Source organism: Schistocerca nitens, chromosome 2, assembly GCF_023898315.1.
Source record: "Schistocerca nitens isolate TAMUIC-IGC-003100 chromosome 2, iqSchNite1.1, whole genome shotgun sequence".
Taxonomy (NCBI): Eukaryota; Metazoa; Arthropoda; class Insecta; order Orthoptera; family Acrididae; genus Schistocerca; species Schistocerca nitens.
In genome coordinates this window covers 491,995,685-492,018,010 of record NC_064615.1, presented here as the reverse complement: position 1 = coordinate 492,018,010, position 22,326 = coordinate 491,995,685, and the positions used below count along the sequence as shown (strand labels likewise).

The window sequence follows — 22,326 nt, the reverse complement described above, 5'->3', positions numbered from 1 at the left end:
ACAGGAAGTAGTTTTTAAAGAATTTTATGTTGCCCTTGGAGGTTTCTTTCATGATCCTTTAAGGCCGCTTTTGCATGATCAAAATTCATTTGTATGATCATAGAAACTATTATTCATATAAAAGATTAGCTGTCATATGTATAGCCAAACAACTACCCCTTAAATGTATAACAAAGCCTGCTTCTTCTGAAAAGTTGTTTTCACAATTAACTGAGAAGACGACAAAAGGCATTAACTTCCCGTGAGGCATAATTTAGAAAACATATATATTTTTTTAACACAAGTAACAGCTGTCGGTAAACCAATATTTCATTATAACTGCACTGGAATCTTACGTATCCCAGGAAACGAAAATTTATAGCCTTATCACGACACTATTCTTAACAGTTTGTTTTTTCCCCCAGTATGAGCTGCGTACTCGACAACAAATGCTATTTCTCGTAAGCAATGGCAATGTTTAGCTTCTCTCAACGGTTATACATGATGGTTTATGGAATGTGTAACGGAAATACTGCATTTATTATTTAGGTGTATAACATTTTATGCTACCTATTTGGTCCTCGACATAATAAGCAGATCAATCACAGCATGGTCAAGGAACAGGTAAAATCCGATAAGCTGAGAATCCGTACGATTTATTTACTTCTACGTAATTTATAAATACATTTCCATTTCTCCGCTACAGTGTACGTGCGATAACAGCCACCTTTCTTTCACATTACGGTCACATATCAGCGGATCACACTCGTTTCAGGACGATTCAGCACACACGCACCGACGTTTTAACATACACTCCAGTGTGGTCCGAAAACTTTCACGTAACTCGACTCGACCACGGATCTCGATACTCGACAAGTGTGCAGCGCGTTTGCTTATACGTCATTTTGACGACACTTCCGAGTGGTTTTGGACCACAATGATGTGTCTGTTAGGCTTCCCGTTGCTAACCAATAACCATAGAGTACGCTGCTAACCAAAGATGCGACAAACTAAATTTAAACCATGGAGGTAGAATATTTTTACCTCCATGATTTAAAACGTTGATGTAAACTCATTTGTTTGTTGTTCTGCGATATTACAGAGTTACCTTTAGTATTACACATCTCTGGCTGGCGGAAAGACAAAACATAAACTAGGTTGCACAGTGCAGAGGGCTGTTTATAATTTGTTTTGGTGTTATCTATGTGTGGGAGGTTGTGTCAGATTATGTGAAGTGTCTTCGTATAGGCGTGATAGGACACCAGTGCACATTTGATATTAAGCTATGGGATAATAAATTCGTGTTACGTCCATAATGATTAAAGTTTCATTTGAATTTCGTATATTTTGTCGCTATTTTGTAACTACTTTCGCGTGGAGTCAAAAATCGGTAAAGAGCGACCTTCCTGCTATGAAAATCTTGAATGTTGCAGAAAAAAATGACGCAGCAAAGAATATCGCATACTTTTTATCCGGTGGACATAGCAGAAAAGTAAGCTTCTTAAAACGTAGAAATATGTTTTATATACGTACTTGATAATTGTTCTTGCATGAACACAGTTTCTATGGAAACAGTAAACCTCTGCCTCTGTACTGACTAAGTAAATATGACGTTCCATCTCAACAGCATCGCATGTGTAATGATTATTATTTGTGGTATACTTTATAATTTTTATTGAGACAAATCTAATTCGTGACAACCATTATCTTACGGTTCAGTCTTTAATCGTTTTCCTTTTACTAACATAACCCGATCTTCTGGCATCTCCTCATCCACAAGCAGCAAATCTTCAGATTCTCTGACTTGACAACATATTCCTCATATATTGTATATCTTACAGGCTCTTTCCTGTATAAATTTACCATTTAAATTTCTCAGAATGTATATTGCTTTATTTGTGTCTGTATCCTCATTACTGAGCGTGTGATGTTAATGATAAGTCAGTGTTTACTCAGTGTACATTTATGTTGATGATATTCCAGATGATAATTAAAAAGAAACATATAGAGGAAGTGAAATGTGGTGCTAAGATATAACTTGATGTTCTGTTAGAACTTCAAGAAGCTTTTGTGTTTTAACGCATCTGTGACAATCAACATTGTTACACAGCGAAATTCATCGTGACATTGCAGAAAGGTTTTGGGCATAGACAGCATGTCAGTTTTCATGACCGTTGTTGATATTTCTCAATCTAGTAGCTCCTCAACTGGCCTCACAGGGGCTGAGTGCTCCCCACTTACCAGCAGCACTCGGCAGATCCAGGCAGTGACCTATCCAGATACTAGCCAAGCCTGGCAACAGCACTTAACTTCAGTGATCTGATGGGAACCATTGTTACCACTGCAGCACGGCCTTTGGCAGTCTGAAGACAATGCCACATTCTTTTAATACATTACTGATCAACATATGATTAGATTACAAATAAAAGGTTTGCTGAACACTATTTATATAATTTTTCCAAAGAAAATTTTTATTCTGCATATGATATTCTTCTGTCGTGTATAAAGGATTTTCTTCAGCTGAGAATTAAGCTTCACTGTGGGAAGAGCCATAACTACAATGGGCAATGCAGTGACTAATTTCAGTCCTGCATATTGTGTACCCTTTTCATACAGTGCTATACTGTGGCTACTGATGTAAAATTTTCTTTATTTCTGGTATTATACTGATGCAGATCAGAAGGTATTTTGGGGTGCAGACTTTTAACAAGCAGTATGTTGTTTGGCCATGTTTGCTAAGGCCAGCATACCAGTTTTCAGAAAAACACTATAGCATGGTTCCTTATATTCTCTTTGTTGTGTGTGTGTGTGTGTGTGTGTGTGTGTGTGTGTGTGTGTGTGTGTGTGTGTGTGTGTGTGTGTTAGTTAACTCCATTTGATAATTGACTTCAGAGCAGAATGACAGTGTTGTAACAGTATAGTATAATGCCCGTGACTCAGTCTGGCAGGAAAATGGCAAGTTCTGCAGTTATGTAGATTCTCTTCAAGTATCTTCATATAGCCTTTTTCAGTGAATTTCATTTGATAACATGTTGTGGTATCACTATCTTAATCATGACGTTGTATTGTTCCAAATCTTTTACGAGTTTCCTAGTTGTCATTTTTGCCTTAGTATTATGAATAGGAAGCTCATCAAGACAATGTTGTGACTTGGCCAATAATTCAAGATGATTTCATTAAAGTATAGTCTTATCATTACACTGATTGCTAATATTGCCACCCGATAAAGAAAATGGGGGAAATAACACACAAAAATTTGTTTCAGTTCTTGTTCAAAACGCATATGCCATAGTTGACATCATATGTATTAGTTCCTTATAAATCAAACAACGGAAAATCCAGGATGGAAAGTAACAGTACTTTGAGAAGGAAAGTTGCTACTCACCATGTAGTGGAGATGCTAAGTCGCAGATAGGTGCAACAAAAAGACTACCCGTAATTATAGCTTTCAGCCATTAAGGCCTTCGTCAACAATAGACAGACATACTCATATGCACACGCATGCATACCCCCCCCCCCACACACACACACAGATATATGTAAACGCAGTGTGTGTGCGCGTGCGCACGTATGTCTGTCTATTGTTGACGAAGGCCTTAACTGCCAAAAGGTATAATTGTGAGAGTTGTTCCTATCAGCAACTCAGCATCTTCACTATATGGTGAGTTCCTTACAAATCGCAGCTTACTAGAATGTCCCGTTAATAATGTTTAAATATAAGGTGTTTTTTGCTTTAATTATAGCTGACACCATATTGTTTTGAATCCTCATTTAATTCGGAAAGTCTCCTTCTTAGGTGAGTTGTTGTTGTGGTCTTCAGTCCTGAGACTGGTTTGATGCAGCTCTCCATGCTACTCTATCCTGTGCAAGCTTCTTCATCTCCCAGTATCTACTGCAGCCTACATCCTTCTGAATCTGCTTAGTGTATTCATCTCTTGGTCTCCCTCTATGATTTTTACCCTCCACGCTGCCCTCCAGTGCTAAATTGGTGATCCCCTGATGCCTCAGAACATGTCCTACCAACCGATCCCTTCTTCTGGTCAAGTTGTGCCACAAACTCCTCTTCTCCCTAATTCTACTCAATACCTCCTCATTAGTTATGTGATTTACCCATCTAATCTTCAGCATTCTTCTGTAGCACCACATTTCGAAAGCTTCTGTTCTCTTCTTGTCTAAACTATTTATCGTCCATGTTTCACTTGAGTAAGAAAATATAATGCAAGTGTCAAATTTTAATTGAATGGGAAATTGTTGTCGTGTCCAGAACACCAGCATATCACATTCCATCATGATAATTTCAGTTCTTTGGACTTATACTTGGTGTACCATTTATGAGGTTCACCTGCACAAATTTCTCAGATTTCTAAAACAAATGTCTCGGTGAAAAATATTGAATGCTTGGTGCTCTGCAGCTTGTAAATATTCGTTAAGTGACATCTTCTAAATAACATGAGCTGCTCCACATAAAATCTTTGTTAGTCAGACTGATATTCGAGTATATAACCCATTGTCAGTGAGATTTGGTATAGAGGACAACAGACAAATGTGTGACATACATACAACATTACAACTGTATACATAGTAGCAAGAACATGAGTCTACTTTCTTATGTATCTCTGTATAAATGACATGTGTGACTGTTTTAAATTCCTTGCGATGTTCAACTTGAAGTTCATCTAGAAAGCAAACAGTGATGTGGATACCCAGAGTCCAATTACAACCATATGTGTTTTAATATGTTAGATTATGAAATCTGCCCTGCCTCACTTCACACTGGTTGTCATGTGTGTTATTGCTGTCGGTTGTCACATTTGACACAACTGTCATATATAATGTCAACGTAGGACTGACGTATAGATAAAAGACTCCATATTACATGTCTTTTGTTATTGATGAGGGATGACACAGTCACTATGAAGGTAACAATGATCCAGTGTTACTGTATTTTGAAAAGTCTCCCATTGCAAATATTTGTTTATTCACTTATTGGTTTCAACCATTATGATCATCTTCAGATTGATTTAAGAAGGAAAAAAGTACATATTTATTAAAAATGTACGTAATAGTAGGCTATTGACTATTACAGGCAATTTATAAATAGTCTGGAAATTTAGCAAAAATACCTGTCTTCATGAAATGAACATAGTAAATAAAATATATAGCCATAAATGGTACCGTCACTCGGAGTAAAATCATTATAAAATGATAAACGCTTATGACTCCCAATGTTGTGTTGTCGATGGTGTACTGTGTCTACCACTACGGTGCAAGCAGCTGAGGGGACATTGATACTAGATGTCGCTGGCTGAAAGCAGTTTACATCTACCGTTGGTGTTTGTCCCTATGATTTACACTTTTAAAGGAGGTGAGCGTGTTGTCATAATTTATCCCAAAAAAAGGTGTAATCCTACCCATAACAACAGGTAGATGGTCATGGGTGACACATATCCCTCTGCTGTATTCTCACTAATTAACTCTGCCACTCTCCCCTGCCTTAGCCCAATCTTCCGATATTGCAAACTGCCACCAGTGTCTAATTTGTGCCCGATCATCAGCCATGAATGCCAACTCCAGCTCTGCATTGCCTCGCCAAATGTACTGCCAAAATGAGGCCAATATTACAGCCATAATAGCTCAGCCATATGAACATCGGTGCTGTCAGTTAAGAAAGGTATCTTGCTCAGGTCACCACATATGTTGTATGTCCTGTCCTGTTCCTTGACCCACCCACAGTCACTATCTGAATACCTTTTGTGAAATTTTTACACAAAGGCCATATACCATCAGTCATCTGATTCACTCAGCTTGAAAATGCTGGCGACCTGATGTTGTTCCCTTCCCCTAAAAATGAGGGCCTACACCTCTGCCATGACTGCTACCTAGCAGCAGTAGGGCCTGCTCTCTTCTTTCTGACATTCTGCATTTATATACAGTCTGCAAGCCAAAGCCACCATATGATGCGTGGCGGAGAGTAGTGTGTACCACTTACACTAAGGTGACACAAATCCTGGGGTAGTGTACCACATACATAAGGTATAAAAAGGCAGTTCATTGGCAGAGCTGTCATTTGTATTGAATTGATTAATGTGAAAAGGTTTCCGATATGATTAAGGCTGCACGACAGGAATTAACAGACTTTGAACGTGGAATGGTAGTTGGAGAAAAATGTATGGGACATTCCGTTTTGGAAATTGTTAGGGAATTCAGTATTCCACAATCCGCATTGTCAGGACTGAGCAGTGAATACCATATTTCAGGCATTACCTCTCACCACAGGTGACGCAGTGGCCAACGGCCTTAACTTTATGACCGAATTCAGTGGCGTTTGCATAGAGTTGTCAGTGCTAACAGACAAGCAACACTGCAGAAATCTGTGTGTGACATACAGTGAATGTATCCATTTTGATAGTGTGCCAAAATTTGGCATTAATTGGCTATGGTAGTAGATATCTGGCATGAGTGTCTTTGCTAACAGCATGACATCGCCTGCAGTGCCTTTCCTGGGCTTGTGACTATATCGATTGGACCCTACATGACTGGAAAACTGCAGCCTGATCAAATGAGTCCTGATTTCAGTTGGTAAGAGCTGACAGAAGGGTTCAAGTATGACACAGACCTGATGAAACCAGGGACCCAAGGTATCAACAAGGCATTGTGCAAGGTGGTGATGGTGGTGGTGGTGGTGGTGGTGGTGGTGGTTCCATAATGGTGTGGGCTGTGTTTACAATGAATGGACTGGGTCCTCTGGTCCAAATGTACTGACCCTTTGACAGGAAATGGTTATATTCGGCTACTTGGAGAACATTTGCAGCCATTCGTGGACTTTGTGTTTCGAAACAACGTTGGAATTTTTATGGATGACAGTGTGCCATGTCACCAGGTCACAATTGTTTGTGACTGGTTTGTAGGATATTCTGAATAGTTCGAGTGAATGATGTGGCTACCCAGACTGCCCTACATGAATCCCATCGATCATTTATGGGACATAATCAAGAGGTCAGTTTGTGCACAAAATCCTGCACTGACAACGCTTTAGCAATTACAGACTGCTGTAGAGGCAGCATGGCTCAATATTTCTGCAGAGGACTGCCAATGACTTGCTGAGTCCCTGCCACATCGAGTTATTGCAGTATGCTGCTCAAAAAGAGGTCGGACACGGTGTTAGGAGGTATCCCATGACTTTTGTCTCTTCAGAGACCTTCACGCTACTTTGTCTGCAGTGAAACCATTTTTTGCAGTGGTCACAATATATCCTACTACTCACTTTTCTATGGAAACTCCCACAGTTTACACTCATGCTCAAAGAAAATAATTCTAGCAAGAAAAAATACCTAAAAATGTGAAACTAAAAGAATAAACTGAGTCATATTATGTTTAGTCTGTTATAAACATATGTAACCACATAGTATTATATTGAGTTCACTATGAATGCAAGCTCTGTATTGTCAAATGCATGTATGTAAACAGAACCTTAGACTTAAGTTTCACATAACAGAAATTAAAAACCACAAGAGACATTTCCTAAACAGAGCATAGGAATGTCAAACCTTCGCTTGTGTGACAAATACGACATTATAGTGCGGATACTTACAGCAAAAGGTATAGGCCTATGTAAAATACATGTTGATGTGCACTATTTGTCATGAGTGTAAGTTCACTGTGTAAGCAAAAGGTAGACCTAGACATCGACATTTGGAATTTTAGGAATAGAGTAAGTTTGGAAATAGCATTGAAACTCAATTACAATAATATTTAAGCAAAGTATAATCAATGAACTGAAAAGAAATCAATTATAGTTAAGCCAAAATTAAGTACAGTAAAACCATTAGTGTAAATGAACAGTGAAATGGTAGAACCAGCTGATGAGTTTTTGGGTTTAGGTCAACTGAAGACAACTGGCTGGACAGGAAAGAAATAATCAGAATGAGAATGGTACATAGTGGTTTTGGAAGGTCAAAACTAAAATGAGTTTTCAGAACATTACTTTCAGAGTGTCTTAATTTGAAGGTGCAGTTATACAATCAGTTTTGATATGTGCCAGAAATACGGGGGTGGGTAAATGGTTTATGCCTGTGAAGCATGGATGTGTGCAGTTTTTTGAGGGAAGGAGCAGCAACCAAGATTTGATAATTCTGTATTTAAATTTCTGTCACAGATGAAACTGGCCAGAATGTGTATACTACAGATGTGTGATACATACAACAGATAAAACTGCACTGAATGCATGTACTACGAACAAATTTGTTGTACATGCATTCAGTGCAGTTTCACCTGTTGAGTGCATCACACGAATAATAAGATTACTCCATGTCTGTTGTATGACTGTGTTGTGTGGATGTTACCCAAGTATGTCAGTGGAATTTTGCTTTGAGAAGCACTATAAGTGTAGGTCTGTTTTGCGAATGAATGGCTAAATTCGTAACTATTGTCTGCATCACATTGGAAGGTGGCCCAATTTTCAGCCATTCTGCGCATCCCCCTCCACTAGCCACTGGCTGCCAATAATATTCTTTCTCTTTTCGAGTGGCTAGCAGCGAGTTACAACAAGACAGCTAGAATCTCGCTCTTATATGCTGCACTGTTGCCGTACTTTGCAACAACCGAATTATTCAGTCAACTGTCAGTTTCTTTTTGTATTTTTTTTTTCTTGTAGCTGTATACCTGTTACATGTTGAGATATCGGTAGTTTCCGATGGTATCCGTCATCATTCCCTGGAGTTATTGGCAGATGATGGTTATTTTTTTGCTTGTTCAATGGATTATAAATGCGGCCTCTGACTTTTTAAAAATGATAAAAAAAGAAAAGCCAATTGACGGCAATAAATGAGAAGTGCTTCACAAGCAGGCGAGGGGGATTATTTACCACATTTATAACCTTTTTCAAACGTGAATTTGAAAGCAGGTCTCCTACTGTTGACATTTGAAGACACAAGAACAGACTCCAGAACCTTATGGTGTCGGTTAGAGAACTGTAAAGAGAATTGTAAATGAAAGTGTCAGAGCTGTAGGAACAGTAGAAAAAGTTGGTTTCGTGTCGCCTGGAAAGCATCAAAATCGTAAGGAACCTGGAACACAAATGGATGGTTTTAATAACGATGATTTAAAGTGCTCCATGTGAATGATGAATGATTGACATCACAAAAAAATATTTCAGTTACACAGGAGAATATTAACTTCAATGGTAAGCACTTTGTCAATGTAAAGAAATTTAAAAGACATTGGTTCCTGATATGTTAAGAAGCGAGTTTTTAGTTCAAAGAAGAGACATAGGTGCAGCACAAACCACATCCCATATAAAGATTCACAATGCAAGAGAAGCGGGTAGTTCAACAGTGTATTACCTTGGTGAAACATGGGCCAATTACTCATTCCAGGAAGATATGTTGGAAAATGAGTGATGGTGCTGGCGGTTTTAAAGTTTCATAGGAATAGGTTCTCAGATAATTATTCTGCATGCTGACTCTTCTTCTGGTTTTGTTTCTGAGAGTAAACTTGTATTTATGCGTAAGAAAAACAGCAGTGACTACCATTCGGAAATGAATGCTATCAGTTTTGTGACGTGATTCACAGTTCTTGTCATACCTTGCTTCAAATTTGGTCATTGCCAGTTATAATTCAACTGTTACACAGAAAACACCAAGTATAAACACCAGAAAAGCGGGTATTTTTCCCTGGCTTAAAAATAAAAATATTAAACACAGTATAAACCAGACTCGTGCTGATCTCCTGCAGTTCGTTAATTTATACAAGTCACATGACAGAATGTACAAATTTGGTTTCCTTGCACGTGAATGGGGTCACACAGTTTTGCGTTTACCTACTGTCAGTTTAGCCCTATTGAATTAATTTGGGCAAAGGATAAGGCTATGTGGGAGAAAAAAAAAAAAAAAAGAAACACATTCAAGATAACATTCACTGAATCACTTGTGCATGAGTCAATAGGCCACACCCCACCTGTAGCGTGAGCACAGTCTGTGCAGAATGCTGAAAAGCTTCAGAAAGAATAATTTGACAGGGAAGTAATGATGGATATAAGCCTTGAAGCTATCATCGTAAATTTACAATCAGATTGTTCGGAAACATACTCAAGTAGAAGTGAGAGTGGTATTGTGATGTAGACTTTGGAACAAAGTAATGATATTTTTACTTTGAAAGACTCATGGTTTAAGAAATGTGTTTGTGAACATATCAGCTGCATGCATAATAAAGAAAACTTCCTAGCCTTTTTGATTAGTACTTTGTATCCTTTGAATTATGCAGACTGTAAAGTTCAACATATTGCCCTGGGAGAAGATAAGCTCCTCCCACCGTGTTGTATGCTCTAATAACATGCGAGAATGCAGCTGGATAAATTCGTCAAAAGTCCAATGTTTTCACATGTAAACCCCTGTCATTTTAAAGACACAAAATGGATAAGGCCCTAAAATGACAGTAACTGTTACCTGTTACATGGTGAGATATCGGTAGTTTCCGATGGTATCCGTCATCATTCCCTGGAGTTATTGGCAGATGATGGTTATTTTTTTGCTTGTTCAATGGATTATAAATGCGGCCTCTGACTGTAAGTTGAATGAGTTAATTTACACTTATAATGCCCTTTAACAGTGAAAAATATAACTTACTGACCATTTTTATGATAGTCTTTGCATTAATCTTTTCTACCACTAATTCTTTTTTATGCGCATTGATTACACTAAACTACAGTCAAACAGATTAGCACACACACCTTATACACATTTTTAAAAGTCCTATTGGGTAGAAGCAGTTGTCAAGCAAATATAATTATTTCGATTTGTGCTTGAGGTTAATTTCATTGTGTATTAAATTTTTATTTATAATACAGTTCAAATTGTAATAAATGATAATTATTGCAAGCAGTTTCAATGATCTTGTCATTAGACAATTGTCATTTTGAGAAAATTGTACTCCACATCTTCACAAAACTGTGTCAGCTATTCTTGCCTCCCGAATTCGCGCAGAGTAAATCTGTGGAGCAGTGGACGCAACATCGTCAAGACGTGAATTACTATTTCTCTCATGATGACTGATCGAAATTGGTTTTAATATTTACTGCTCCCTTCACAGATTTGAACATATAATACAATGTACTGTAGGCGAATGAGCCTGACCGTTGTCCGCAGCAATGCAGTTCGGCAACATGGACTTTGTTTGCCTGCTCTCTGCTGCTGCACATGTGCAGTTCTCATCGCTTCACTGCTCCGCCTCTACGCACGGAAGCGGCGTCTTATGTGACACGAGCTTTAGTCATCAGTATAAAATAAAATCAACTCTGACATAAATCTAAATAGAGAATTGATAGCATTGTGTTTGGCAAGTTAACCAGTACTCGTTATGTTCACTCATGTTATTACTGTGATCAAGATGCAACTGAATTGAGGAAATGGACAAGTGGAGACAGCACTGCAGATAAATGAAGTCCAGTGAGCAGTCTGTGGTGGTGGAGTAGTTGATAGGTGCGGTTGGAATTAGTTTGTATGACGGCACTCCAAACCTTTTGGTGTCAAGATTTTAAACATGGCTGCAGCAGCAACTGTTAAAATTCTTCACAATAAAAGGATGACAGCCAAAAACAGTTGCAGGATAAAATTTTTTATTAAAATTCTTGACCAAGGTTTCGGTACATATAAATATACCTTCATCAGAAGTAAAACTTCTAAAATTACATCATGCAATGGAGAATAATAAAACAATTATGCCAAAGGCGTCGTCAGTAATTAAGACATCATCTCCATTTGTACAACATGTGTAATGGGCACAGGGTCAAAGCGAACAGTTCGCTTTGACCCTGTGCCCATTACACATGTTGTACAAATGGAGATGATGTCTTAATTACTGACGACGCCTTTGGCATAATTGTTTTATTATTCTCCATTGCATGATGTAATTTTAGAAGTTTTACTTCTGATGAAGGTATATTTATATGTACCGAAACCTTGGTCAAGAATTTTAATAAAAAATTTTATCCTGCAACTGTTTTTGGCTGTCATCCTTTTATTGTGAAACCTTTTGGTGTGTCGATTGACGTCGTGTTCTCTACAGTTGCTGGTGTCCATGTAGCTATCTTTGTGTGTGTGTGTGTGTGTGTGTGTGTGTGTGTGTGTGTGTGTGTTTTTGAAGAATTTGTCCATTACTAGTATCCACATTGTGTGTGTGTGTGTGTGTGTGTGTGTGTGTGTGTGTGTGTGTGTGTGTTTGAAGAATTTGTCCATTACTAGTATCCACATAGAGCTGAGAAATAGGCCTGCAAAACCAAAATGGACGTAGTTCCAAGCTCAGTGGGAGGTGCAAAAGATTGAGAATGGTACTGGCTGATGCCAGACACAAGTTGGAGAGCTATGCATCATGGTGTTTGCCTCCTTGTTTAAGATGGACCAATAAACATGTTGTCTCGCTAGGGCTTTTAATCTGTGACATTCCGTAGTGCCTGCTATAAAGTAGTTATAAAACCTGTGGCTGGGATGATGACACAATGTGCATCTGTTATGAGGATGTATTTGATGATTGCTACAACTTGGTATTGATTTTGCTTTTTCAAAACGTATATGGCACACCTGTGGAGCCCATAGTTTGTGACTTGTCGTAAGATGGAATTGCGACTACAGTTTGTGTCTGGAGCAATTTATGCAGCCTTTATGGGAAATCATTCCAAGGTCTGTCTCCTTTCTGTGTCTCTGTATAAACATAAGATTTTCTGCTAGTCAAAGGCTGGGTCTGGTATCACAGGAAGCTCAGGTAGTGTGCCCATATTTGCTTATTGTGATTTTGGTGTGTATTAAATTGCATGATTATAGCAGCTCAGGAAAAGTGCTCAGTGTTGGAGGTGTACTGTTAATTCTGGAACATCACGTGTGGCCTGAATAGAGCTGCCAGCAGTTTATGCTACATGATTAAAGCAAACTTTGTCTGGAATAAGTGTTCATGGAACATCTTAATTGCACACACAATACCTAACAGCACCTTTTCTATTTGTGAGTAGTTCTTTTGTGTGGGTAGCAGCACCTTTGCCGCACAGGCAGTTGGTTGTTCAGTGCTGCTTTTGTTACTATGTGCCAGCAATGCACCAATGTGATATGGAGTGACATCCATGACCATAACCAGTGGACACAATGGTGAAATTGTTGTAAGGCAGGGCAATGAGCACTAGCATACACTTTATCTGTGTGCAGGCATGCTTGCAGGCTCTTGACCACTGGTAATGCACACCTTTCTTATGCAGCTGACTTAGTGGTTTCATTATATGATCTGCTTGTGGGAGGAACGCTGAATACTAATTCACCTTTCCCAAAAAAGCTTGGGAAGTTTTTGGAGCATGGTAGGAAGTCAATAGTTGCTACATTACAATTAGTGGGCTGGATTCCTTCTTTCCTTAGTAGGTGCCTGAAGTACTCAAGTTGTTCCTGGAAAAACTGGCATTTGTCTAAGTGGCACTTCAGCCCTGCATCACATTAGTAAATAGTGCATTAAGGTTTCATAAGCATTCCTGACATGTAGTATATGTGACAATTAAGTTATCTAGATGGTACAAGTGGGCATGGACATGATTAACTTTTCTAGGTACCTCTGGAAGTATGCAGGAAGAGAAGAGATCCCAAAAGGTAAATGCTTGTATTTTTTCATGCCACAGGAGTGTTGAGGACTATGACAGTTGTGACTGTTCATCTAGTGTTGGCAAAATCGATCTTAGAAAAATATTGTCCTCCATCATTGTGAGGAAGTCTTTTGGATGTAGTACAGGCTACATTTCTGTTTGTTTCTAACACTGATTGTTGATTTAATATCTCTGTGCAGCCAGAGGGAGGCATTTGTTTTCTTTACGACTAACAGCGGCATACCCCAAGCACTTGTTTATGACCACCTCAATTAGACTTAAACTTTTAGGTGAAATGTAATGAAAAAATTTCAAAAGCTTATATAATGCAGTAGTAGCATTCATTAAAAAAATATAAAAAATTTCAAAATTGTAAAATGTAAAGTACACGACTACATTACATTATTTACAAAAAGTTGGCATTGAGTACTCCCACCCCCTACCAATTGATGTTGCTAGGATTAAACTCTGACTCTAATAATAGAGCCCCTATGTCTTCCAAACCAACAGCCACTTCTTCTACCATGTCAATATAGAGGCATGTAATGAGTTCGTTCCAAATGTTCAAATGTGTGTGAAATCTTATGGGACGTAACTGCTAAGGTCATCAGTCCCTAAGCTTTACACACTACTTAACCTAAATTATCCTAAGGACAAACACACACACACCCATGCCCGAGGGAGGACTCGAACCTCCGCCAGGACCAGCCGCACAGTCCATGACAGCAGCGCCTTAGACCGCTCGGCTCATTTGTTCCACCTATCAGGACTCTCCTTTATGTTTAACGACAGACTTCCTTTTGCAAACATAATCGTAACACCTTTAGTTTTATGGTAAATGATGTAGAAGCGCATTAGATATTGCGGGCACCAAGGCAGATGGCACTAAGTTGTTTTATGAAATTCTTAATTTATTCGAAATTCCTGGGTACCCTTCCTTCGAAGAAGTACCTGTGTGCTACAGACAAATGGGTCCAGAACATGTAGAACTTCCTCATCTGCTGGGGAAGCATGTATTGTACTGCTGAGTACCAGGCCATAAGCAAATTCAGGAAAACAAGTGACACAATGTGACCACCCAGCTAGTAGGCATGGCAAATGCTGAGGCTCAGTGTGCTGCCCCACTTTATGCAGTCTCCACACTGTTAAGGTAAAGAGCCACATGTTAATGTAAAGAAAGGTGACTCAAAGTACTTAACAATAAGCTGTGGTAAGAGAAGATAATTTCTTCAACGTAACATTTCTCTTTTTGGCCACTTGGCCACTCAGGTGATATTAAGCTTTATTCATTCTTCTACTAATAGTCTGTGATCTGATTACATAAGGCCTTATGCCCCTGTAGGTGTACACACAGCTTATGAAGCTTGCAGCATACTTAGTGGGTGCTATTTTTATCCTTTGACAGGCTACATTCTATTTTTCCGTTCAGAATTTTAGTAAGTTTGAGAACACAGGCTGCCATAATGACACTCGTATATTCTGAATGATAAAATATGACTGGCAACAATAGTGTAGTGCACTTACAATTGTTATCTATTTAACAATGACAAAGTCGGACAAGTCAGTTGTGCACTTAGATTTCCAGTTTTATTGCGAAACATACGAAAAGTCATATATAATTACAGAAAATTGACTGTAGGTGGGACTGAATCAACACATTATATAAAAAAAAAGTCTGTGCTTTTTTTGCATTTATCACAGAAACAAGCAAGTCTGCCATTGTAAACTGAGAATCATAATTCCCTGAGCTCCTCTGGGTGATGAGCTGATGTAGGCCATTTTACGTGTCCAGTTCAGCAGCAGAAGCAAGATATTTTCTCCATCTTGGTCTTGTTTGTTGACTATAGCACATGCACATCATAAGCTATATGCAATTTTAAGTGTGAGCAGCTGCCTGATGTACACGTTGGTTTGGCACCACTAACAGGGTTATTTATTCTTAAAAAATAGCATTATTATCAGTAGCCAGTTGCAGTTTTTAATGTATTGTAGGAGTCAACCAGTAAGTTCATATTTTGAGGCTCTTTACAGTGTTTTTCGACTTCCCCCTTCATTTCAGGTGAACCTTTTGGCTGTACATGTGTTAAAGCAATGCTCTTTATGTCTTGTGGTGTCACATGTTGTTTTATTACTGTCATATATTTGTTATGAGAGTTTAAAAAACAGTTTACTTTGGTCAGATACCACAGTTCACAGCTTGTCCCTTCGTGACTATATTAGGAACAGATTCATTTATGAACTTCTATTTAAAACACCATTTAAATTTTCAACAAAAGTTGTCACATACAATAATTACATTGTACCTGAAATAAAAAAAATCTTGTTTGTAAGTGAAATTACTTAACCTCATTTAAGAACATATTACCATTTTATAAAATTCAATTTGAGAATATATGAAAGAAATTTTTTTTTTTTTAAGTTTTAATGATATGCTTATTTTAGATGGCAGTCTGTAACTGAATAGATACTACCTGCATTATGTAACTTTTTTGCTCACATTGGCCCTTATATTTTTCAGAGAGAGGGGCTATCAAAATACAACAAAATCTATGAATTTGAATACACAGTGTTTGGACAGCGAAGTCAAATGATAATGACATCAGTATCTGGTCACTTACTAGGAATGGACTTTGTAAGTGGTTATCGAAAATGGAGCAGCTGCAGCCCTCTTTTGCTGTTTGAGGCTCCCATTGTTAAATTTTGTCCTAAGGATTATGAACAAATAAAGGTAAGCCTTCATTTGTTCTATTATTTATCATTTTAAATTTATACTAGTACTTTTAACATATGGATGCACACAAATAAGTACTAAACTTGATAGTCTTATGACATTCAGGAGCTATTAACAAAATGTGTATTGTAGAAATATGTGTGGCATACATTGTCTGTTTAATTCTATAAAACGCCAACAAATGACAGTATAAAGGAGAGCAGTGACACAGTGATTAAGTCAAAGGAATTGATTTCAAATCCCAACCCATCTTGATTCAATTATTTAGGTTTCACCTAAATAGCTTCAGGTAAATGCTCTGTTGGTTTGGTTAATAAGACCATGATGAATTTCAACAACATTTTCTGCCTCAGGAGACACAAGTGTTGTGAGACACAAGTGTTGTCAGGACACTGGTTCTAAACATTCGATCTTCCAAATGACAACAAACACTGAGCAAATCAAAATTGCACAAGGCTCAGTTGTTTCAAACAGCATTAGTTCAAGTATGGGCACACTGGAAAACCATGTTAAATGCCAGCATTTCTGTTAAAAGTCGTATTAGTGTGGGAGGCTTTTGATGTCCTTCAATTTCAACATGGAAACATGCTGAAAGATTGCAGAAAAGAATTGAAAACAAGAAGAATGGGAATCAAAGTGTTTAAACATAACTAAACTCCAGATGTTTCAAAAGATTGTGCCTTTCGGATAAGATACCATCAAATTTGTATTTTGCTGGTCAAAATGTATCCATGAATGTAAAGTGCTTATGAGCAGAGCTACTCTAGATCTGCACTACATTAGCTGTTGGTACATTATTCAGTATAATTTGAAAATAAGACATTGTTTCCTTAGCATCTTATCTGACTCGCATGACAAGTAGGCTTCAGTTGACCATGGTTGGCGTATTGAACATCAAATGTTTTTGCATACTTGTCAATTGCCGCATAATTAATCTAAATTAATGTCAACATAATATTGTACCTATTGTACTACCTCTATGACAAAACAGTTTTGTATTAACTTATGTGTACCACTGAATACATTTTCATGGTGAACACTAACATTATAAAGTAGTTTAATATATTGTAAACTACTTAAAATTAGAGTTTAGAATATATGGCTGTAAAAATATGTAAATGGAAGTTTTCTTGGCTTGATATATGGGAAGAATTTTTTTAGGTTTCCAACCAAGCTGACAATTGTATGGTATTTCAGTAATTCAATTCATCAGATACTGAAAACAATGGTCTTAGGTGAGCTACTAATTTAAAATAAGCTGTACTGTGTTAGAAGGTGGCCATGTATAGAATGCAGCAAGTCATTTTGGCTTTTATTAGCTAATAGATATTGTATAATAAAAATGCCCAACTAAATTTTAACTTCTGTTTGTTTAACTTGTCTTTTTCTTGAAACTAGACCTCCAACATCGTGCAGTTTGTTAAGCAGATTCGGTGTGTGTATTTGTTGGTTAATTGATTGCCCTTTCTATGAAGTGACCATCAGCTGCTAAACCTAATGAGGCAGTGTAGTGTTTTAAGACCCAGGGCTTGTATGTGGGAGGGCAGTAGTCAAAAACCTCATCCAAGCATTCCTTGATCTTCCTAAATTGTTTAAGACAAATACTGTGATAGTTTCTTTGAAAGGGCAACACACATTTCCTTTCCCATCTTCGACCAATCGAAGCTCGTGCACCATCTCTAATGAACTTGTCATCAGTAGGACATTAAAGTCTAATCTTCCTTCTCTGAGTGCCAACAATACAGTTGACTTACAAGAGCTTAATTTTCACAAAATGTATTAGCTTTTTCAACTGAGTGCAAGTGGCACACTCTAGCAAAGACTGTTGTTGCAGCATTTGGCTTCTTTGGTCACCTGCTCGTCTGGATATTGCTCATTGGGAAGTTGGTAAGGATGTATATAGTGGCCACTTATCAATATGGGTTAATGTACCAAAAAGAATATTGTTAAAAAAGAAACTACTTTGGTAGATATTACACAGGGCAAATTGGATATTATTCCCAGTTTTCTATTTTGAATTTGGTGAATCACTTCACCACAGACGCACCCAAAAAGTTGCACTAACCTCAATCCCAAAATAACTCAGTTAGCTTCGATCTACATCTGCTTCTACTTGCATACTCTGCAAGTTACCATATGGTGCATCGCTGGCGGTACTACTGCCATTTGCTAAAGGAGCAAGAGAAAAATTACTGTCTGTGTACTCCCATATGAACCCTAATTTCTCTCTTTTATCTTTTCTGTCATTACATGAGATGTATTAGGGACAGCAGGATTGTTCTACAGTCTCTTCACAAATCCTGGTTCTCTAAACTTTTCCAAAGGTTCATATCTGTGTCCAGCCATACCAAATTAGGTTTTCTGTGATCTTCCTAAACTGCTTTAGGCAAATGCTGGGATGGTTCCTTTGAAAGGGCATTTTTGATTTGCTTCCCCATCCTTCAGACAGTTTGAGGTTGTTCTCTGTCACTAATGACCTCGATGTCGACGGGACATTAAACCCTAATCTGCCTTCTTTCCTCTAAAATTTCTCAATAGTATTTCGAAAAATGATTGTCTTCTTCCCTCAAGGGATTTCCATTTGAGTTCACGGAGCATTGCTATAATACTGATGTGTTGTACAAATCTTCCAGAAACCAATTTGACACCGTGCCTTTGACTTGCTGTGATGTCTTCCTATATTCCAATCTGTGGCATTCTGAACACTCGAGTAGTACTTGAGAATAGTTCACACAAGTGCTCTGAACACTTAACTTTCCTAGGATTATCCTTCTACCGACCTAATGTGCTTGTTCATTTTTGCAGCGTTACACCCAGATGTTTATCAACATGACTGTGTCAAGGCAGATGCCACTAATACTGTATTATTAAAACATTGTAGGGTTAACAAGTTTGTTTGCATGGCCATCTTCCACAGCAAGCAGAGACATATTTGTTTTATAAATAAAACCACCTTTTCTTGTTGCAACTTAATTTATTTTTCCCATACACGTTTTGCCTTTTTCTTGCACATAAAATCACAAACATTTTCAAAATATGGAATAAACATAGTATACACAACAGACAATTCTATACAAAAATACACCCCAAAACTGACAAAAAACAGAGACATATACCAGAAAGCAGGTATATATCAACTGCAGTGTAACATTTGTGAAGGCAGATACATAGACCAAACAGGTAGAACATTTGATGTCAGATACTAAGATCACATGAGAGCCTGGAAATATGAGACAAACCACTCCACATTTGCAGAATACCTAAGAGAACAGAACCACAAACCAACCACTACAGAAGAAGACATGAAAATAATTAGAATCAGCAATAAAAAACACCTCCTAACCCTGCAAGATAATTACCACATTCAGAAAACCAAAGCAGAAAGGAAAACCCTGTTGAATGATCAAGTAAACATGCGAAACAATCCATTGTTTACACTAATAGATAAAATATTGGAATTACACTCCCGAAGAGGATTAGAATAATAATAATAATAATAATAGTACCACCCAGTGTCTTTTCGCTCACTTATTCGTGAACCCCTCTAGAGAACACTGAAACCAAAAGCAAAATCAACTGTCCCCAACCACTCTCTAATAGCTATTATATTCATACTCATCACTCTACAACTCTGACCACCCCCATCCCCCCTCACACACACACACACACACACACACACACACACTAAAAAAAAGACAAAGTGTCTACACACACTCTTCAACTCTCTCTCTCTCTCTCTCTCTCTCTCTCTCTCTCTCTCTCACACACACACACACACACACACACACACACACACACACACACAGATATAAACATCATGAATAGAAGTGGGTTTTGAACATATACTTCATTAGGTTGGCAACATGTAGGTAAACAAACCAAAGAGGAGGAACACATAGTGAAGTTACAATATTTACAATGTTTAAAGCACAGTGCTGGAACAAATAGCTATATCTAGTGGCAAAAGAATAATAGTACACTACCAAAAAGAAGGAGAAACATGGTGAACAGTGAAAAAGTTCGGAGTACAAAATTGTGCTTATGTTATTGAAAATAAAGTGGTAATGCAACCTCCAGACCATACGAAAGGAAACACAGATCACAGCAAACTGTAAGTAATTACTTGATTACCTAAAGCATTTGGCATGAACTGTTTGATAATCTAAAAATAGCGAAACTGTATCATTATGGAGCCCACTGAAGATGCGTTAGAGTAAGAAAAAGGTGAAATGCACCTGGGAAAAATAAATTAAGTTGCATCAAGTGAAGACAGTTTTATTTACAAAATTAGCATTATAGGATTGCTTTTTGTACTCATCTTCAATAACTTTCCCACATTTAAAGCAAACAGTCTTTCATCACATCAAACATAATTTCTATCCAAATCACCTGTATCCTACTACAGCCAATCAAAAGTGAAACTTTCCTGTACATTAAAGCATCATTAGCAAACAGTCACAAGTTGATACCCTGTGTGAAAGATTGTTTATGTATAGATTGTCCATAGTTAAAGTTCCAGTTTCAACAATCTGTAGAAAGAGAACTACTGCCCAGAGTGATGTCAGAGTTGAACGATATGTTATTGACACATGGAGAAACATGGAACAAAATAATTAACAAAAATTTGACCAATAGATGGCACTGAAAGCGTCGGAGTATATGCACCAACAGATGCTTGGGAAATGGCTGTTCCTCAGTTTGTGCCCAAGGTGCCCAACACATCTGTCTCCATGGAGGGTTGCATGCTACTGGTAAAGCTTTTACAATAATGGTGAATGTGCACCAGTAACCATGCAGAAGTTCAGGACACTCAATGGTATGAAAACAGGCATTAATCTTATGTCTGCTAAGGTCTGGAGAAAATGATTACACAATTCAAAAATACATGTTCTTTTGAAGTGCAATGTGGCAGAGGGAGGAAAGCAATTGATCTGACGTCTATCAAAGATGTGGTCACAGCATTGCAGGAGGGGTATAGTGGTGGTGTGCAAACATACAGTGCATGGGGAATTGCCCAAAGTTAGCCATGCTTCTGAGTATGGTGTGTGAAATCCTGCAATGCTATCCGTACAAAACTACCAGTGATCAGGAGTTGTCTTCTGCTGATCTGCCAGCAAGACAAACATTCGCTTTGGAATTTATTCCTCATATGGAAGTAGACAGTGAATGGCCATGGAACATTCTGTGTACAGAAAAAGCCCATTTCTATATCCAAGGACACATCAATACACAGAACTGCAGAATCTTGGAAACAGAAAATCCGCAAGCACTTCAGTCAGTACCACTTCATTCTGCATAGGTGACTGTGTGATGCAGGTTAATGGCATTGTTTATCATAGGGCCATATTTTTTTGAGAAGATGTGCCCTGCAGGTCTTGTTACGTGTACCATCACTGGTAAATGCTATGAGAGTCTGTTGCATACCAGTGTCATTCCAATTCCTCAGTAGCATAGATGTGTGGGTAGGGTCATTTTTATGCAAGATGGCACTCCTCTGCATATTGCACAGCCACCAGTGAGGTGGCTGCTGCAGAGGTGTTTTGATGTCAGAATTATCACCTGTCATTTACCTGCAGCCTGGCCATCTGGGTCACCTGATCTTAATCCGTGTGACTTTATCTGAAAGATGTTGTTGTGTTCATTCTCCGATTATGAAAATAGCTGAATTGAAGGCAAGCCTTGTGCACCACCTTGTGACCATGACCCTCGGGACATTCCAATCTGTTATGAAACGTGCTGTTTCTCGATTTCAACTTGCGGCAGAAAATGGTGGACAGCATATTGAATGCATCTTACACCAGTCTCATGAAAATTAAAAACCAATGTCGTTTTGTGTTATATGCAGTTCTTGGCCTTAGGACAACTGACTGATTTTTCCCATTGCGATGTCCTACGACCTAGTCACGGTGGATGGGCTTTCCCAGGTAACAGTGCCACAACTGTCATGCACATTGAACAGTATGGATGATGTAATATGCTACTCTAACCATAGCCAGGATATTGCAAT

At 38.1% G+C, this 22,326-nt stretch overlaps 1 protein-coding gene across 3 annotated transcripts in view; it reads left to right on the top strand.

The window, feature by feature from the left end:
• The first annotated feature begins 1,017 nt into the window (after window positions 1-1,017).
• Window positions 1,018-22,326, top strand: part of LOC126236443 (DNA topoisomerase 3-alpha) — a 222,279-nt gene continuing 200,970 nt past the window's right edge. For all 3 annotated transcript variants that reach the window (XR_007544915.1, XM_049945758.1, XM_049945757.1), the window contains exons 1-2: window positions 1,018-1,471; window positions 16,107-16,316. Coding sequence is in view for 2 of the 3 variants with exons in the window: in XM_049945758.1 (XP_049801715.1) it covers window positions 1,295-1,471; window positions 16,107-16,316 (387 nt within the window). In the remaining variant the exon portion in view is untranslated. The remainder of the gene's footprint in view (window positions 1,472-16,106; window positions 16,317-22,326) is intronic.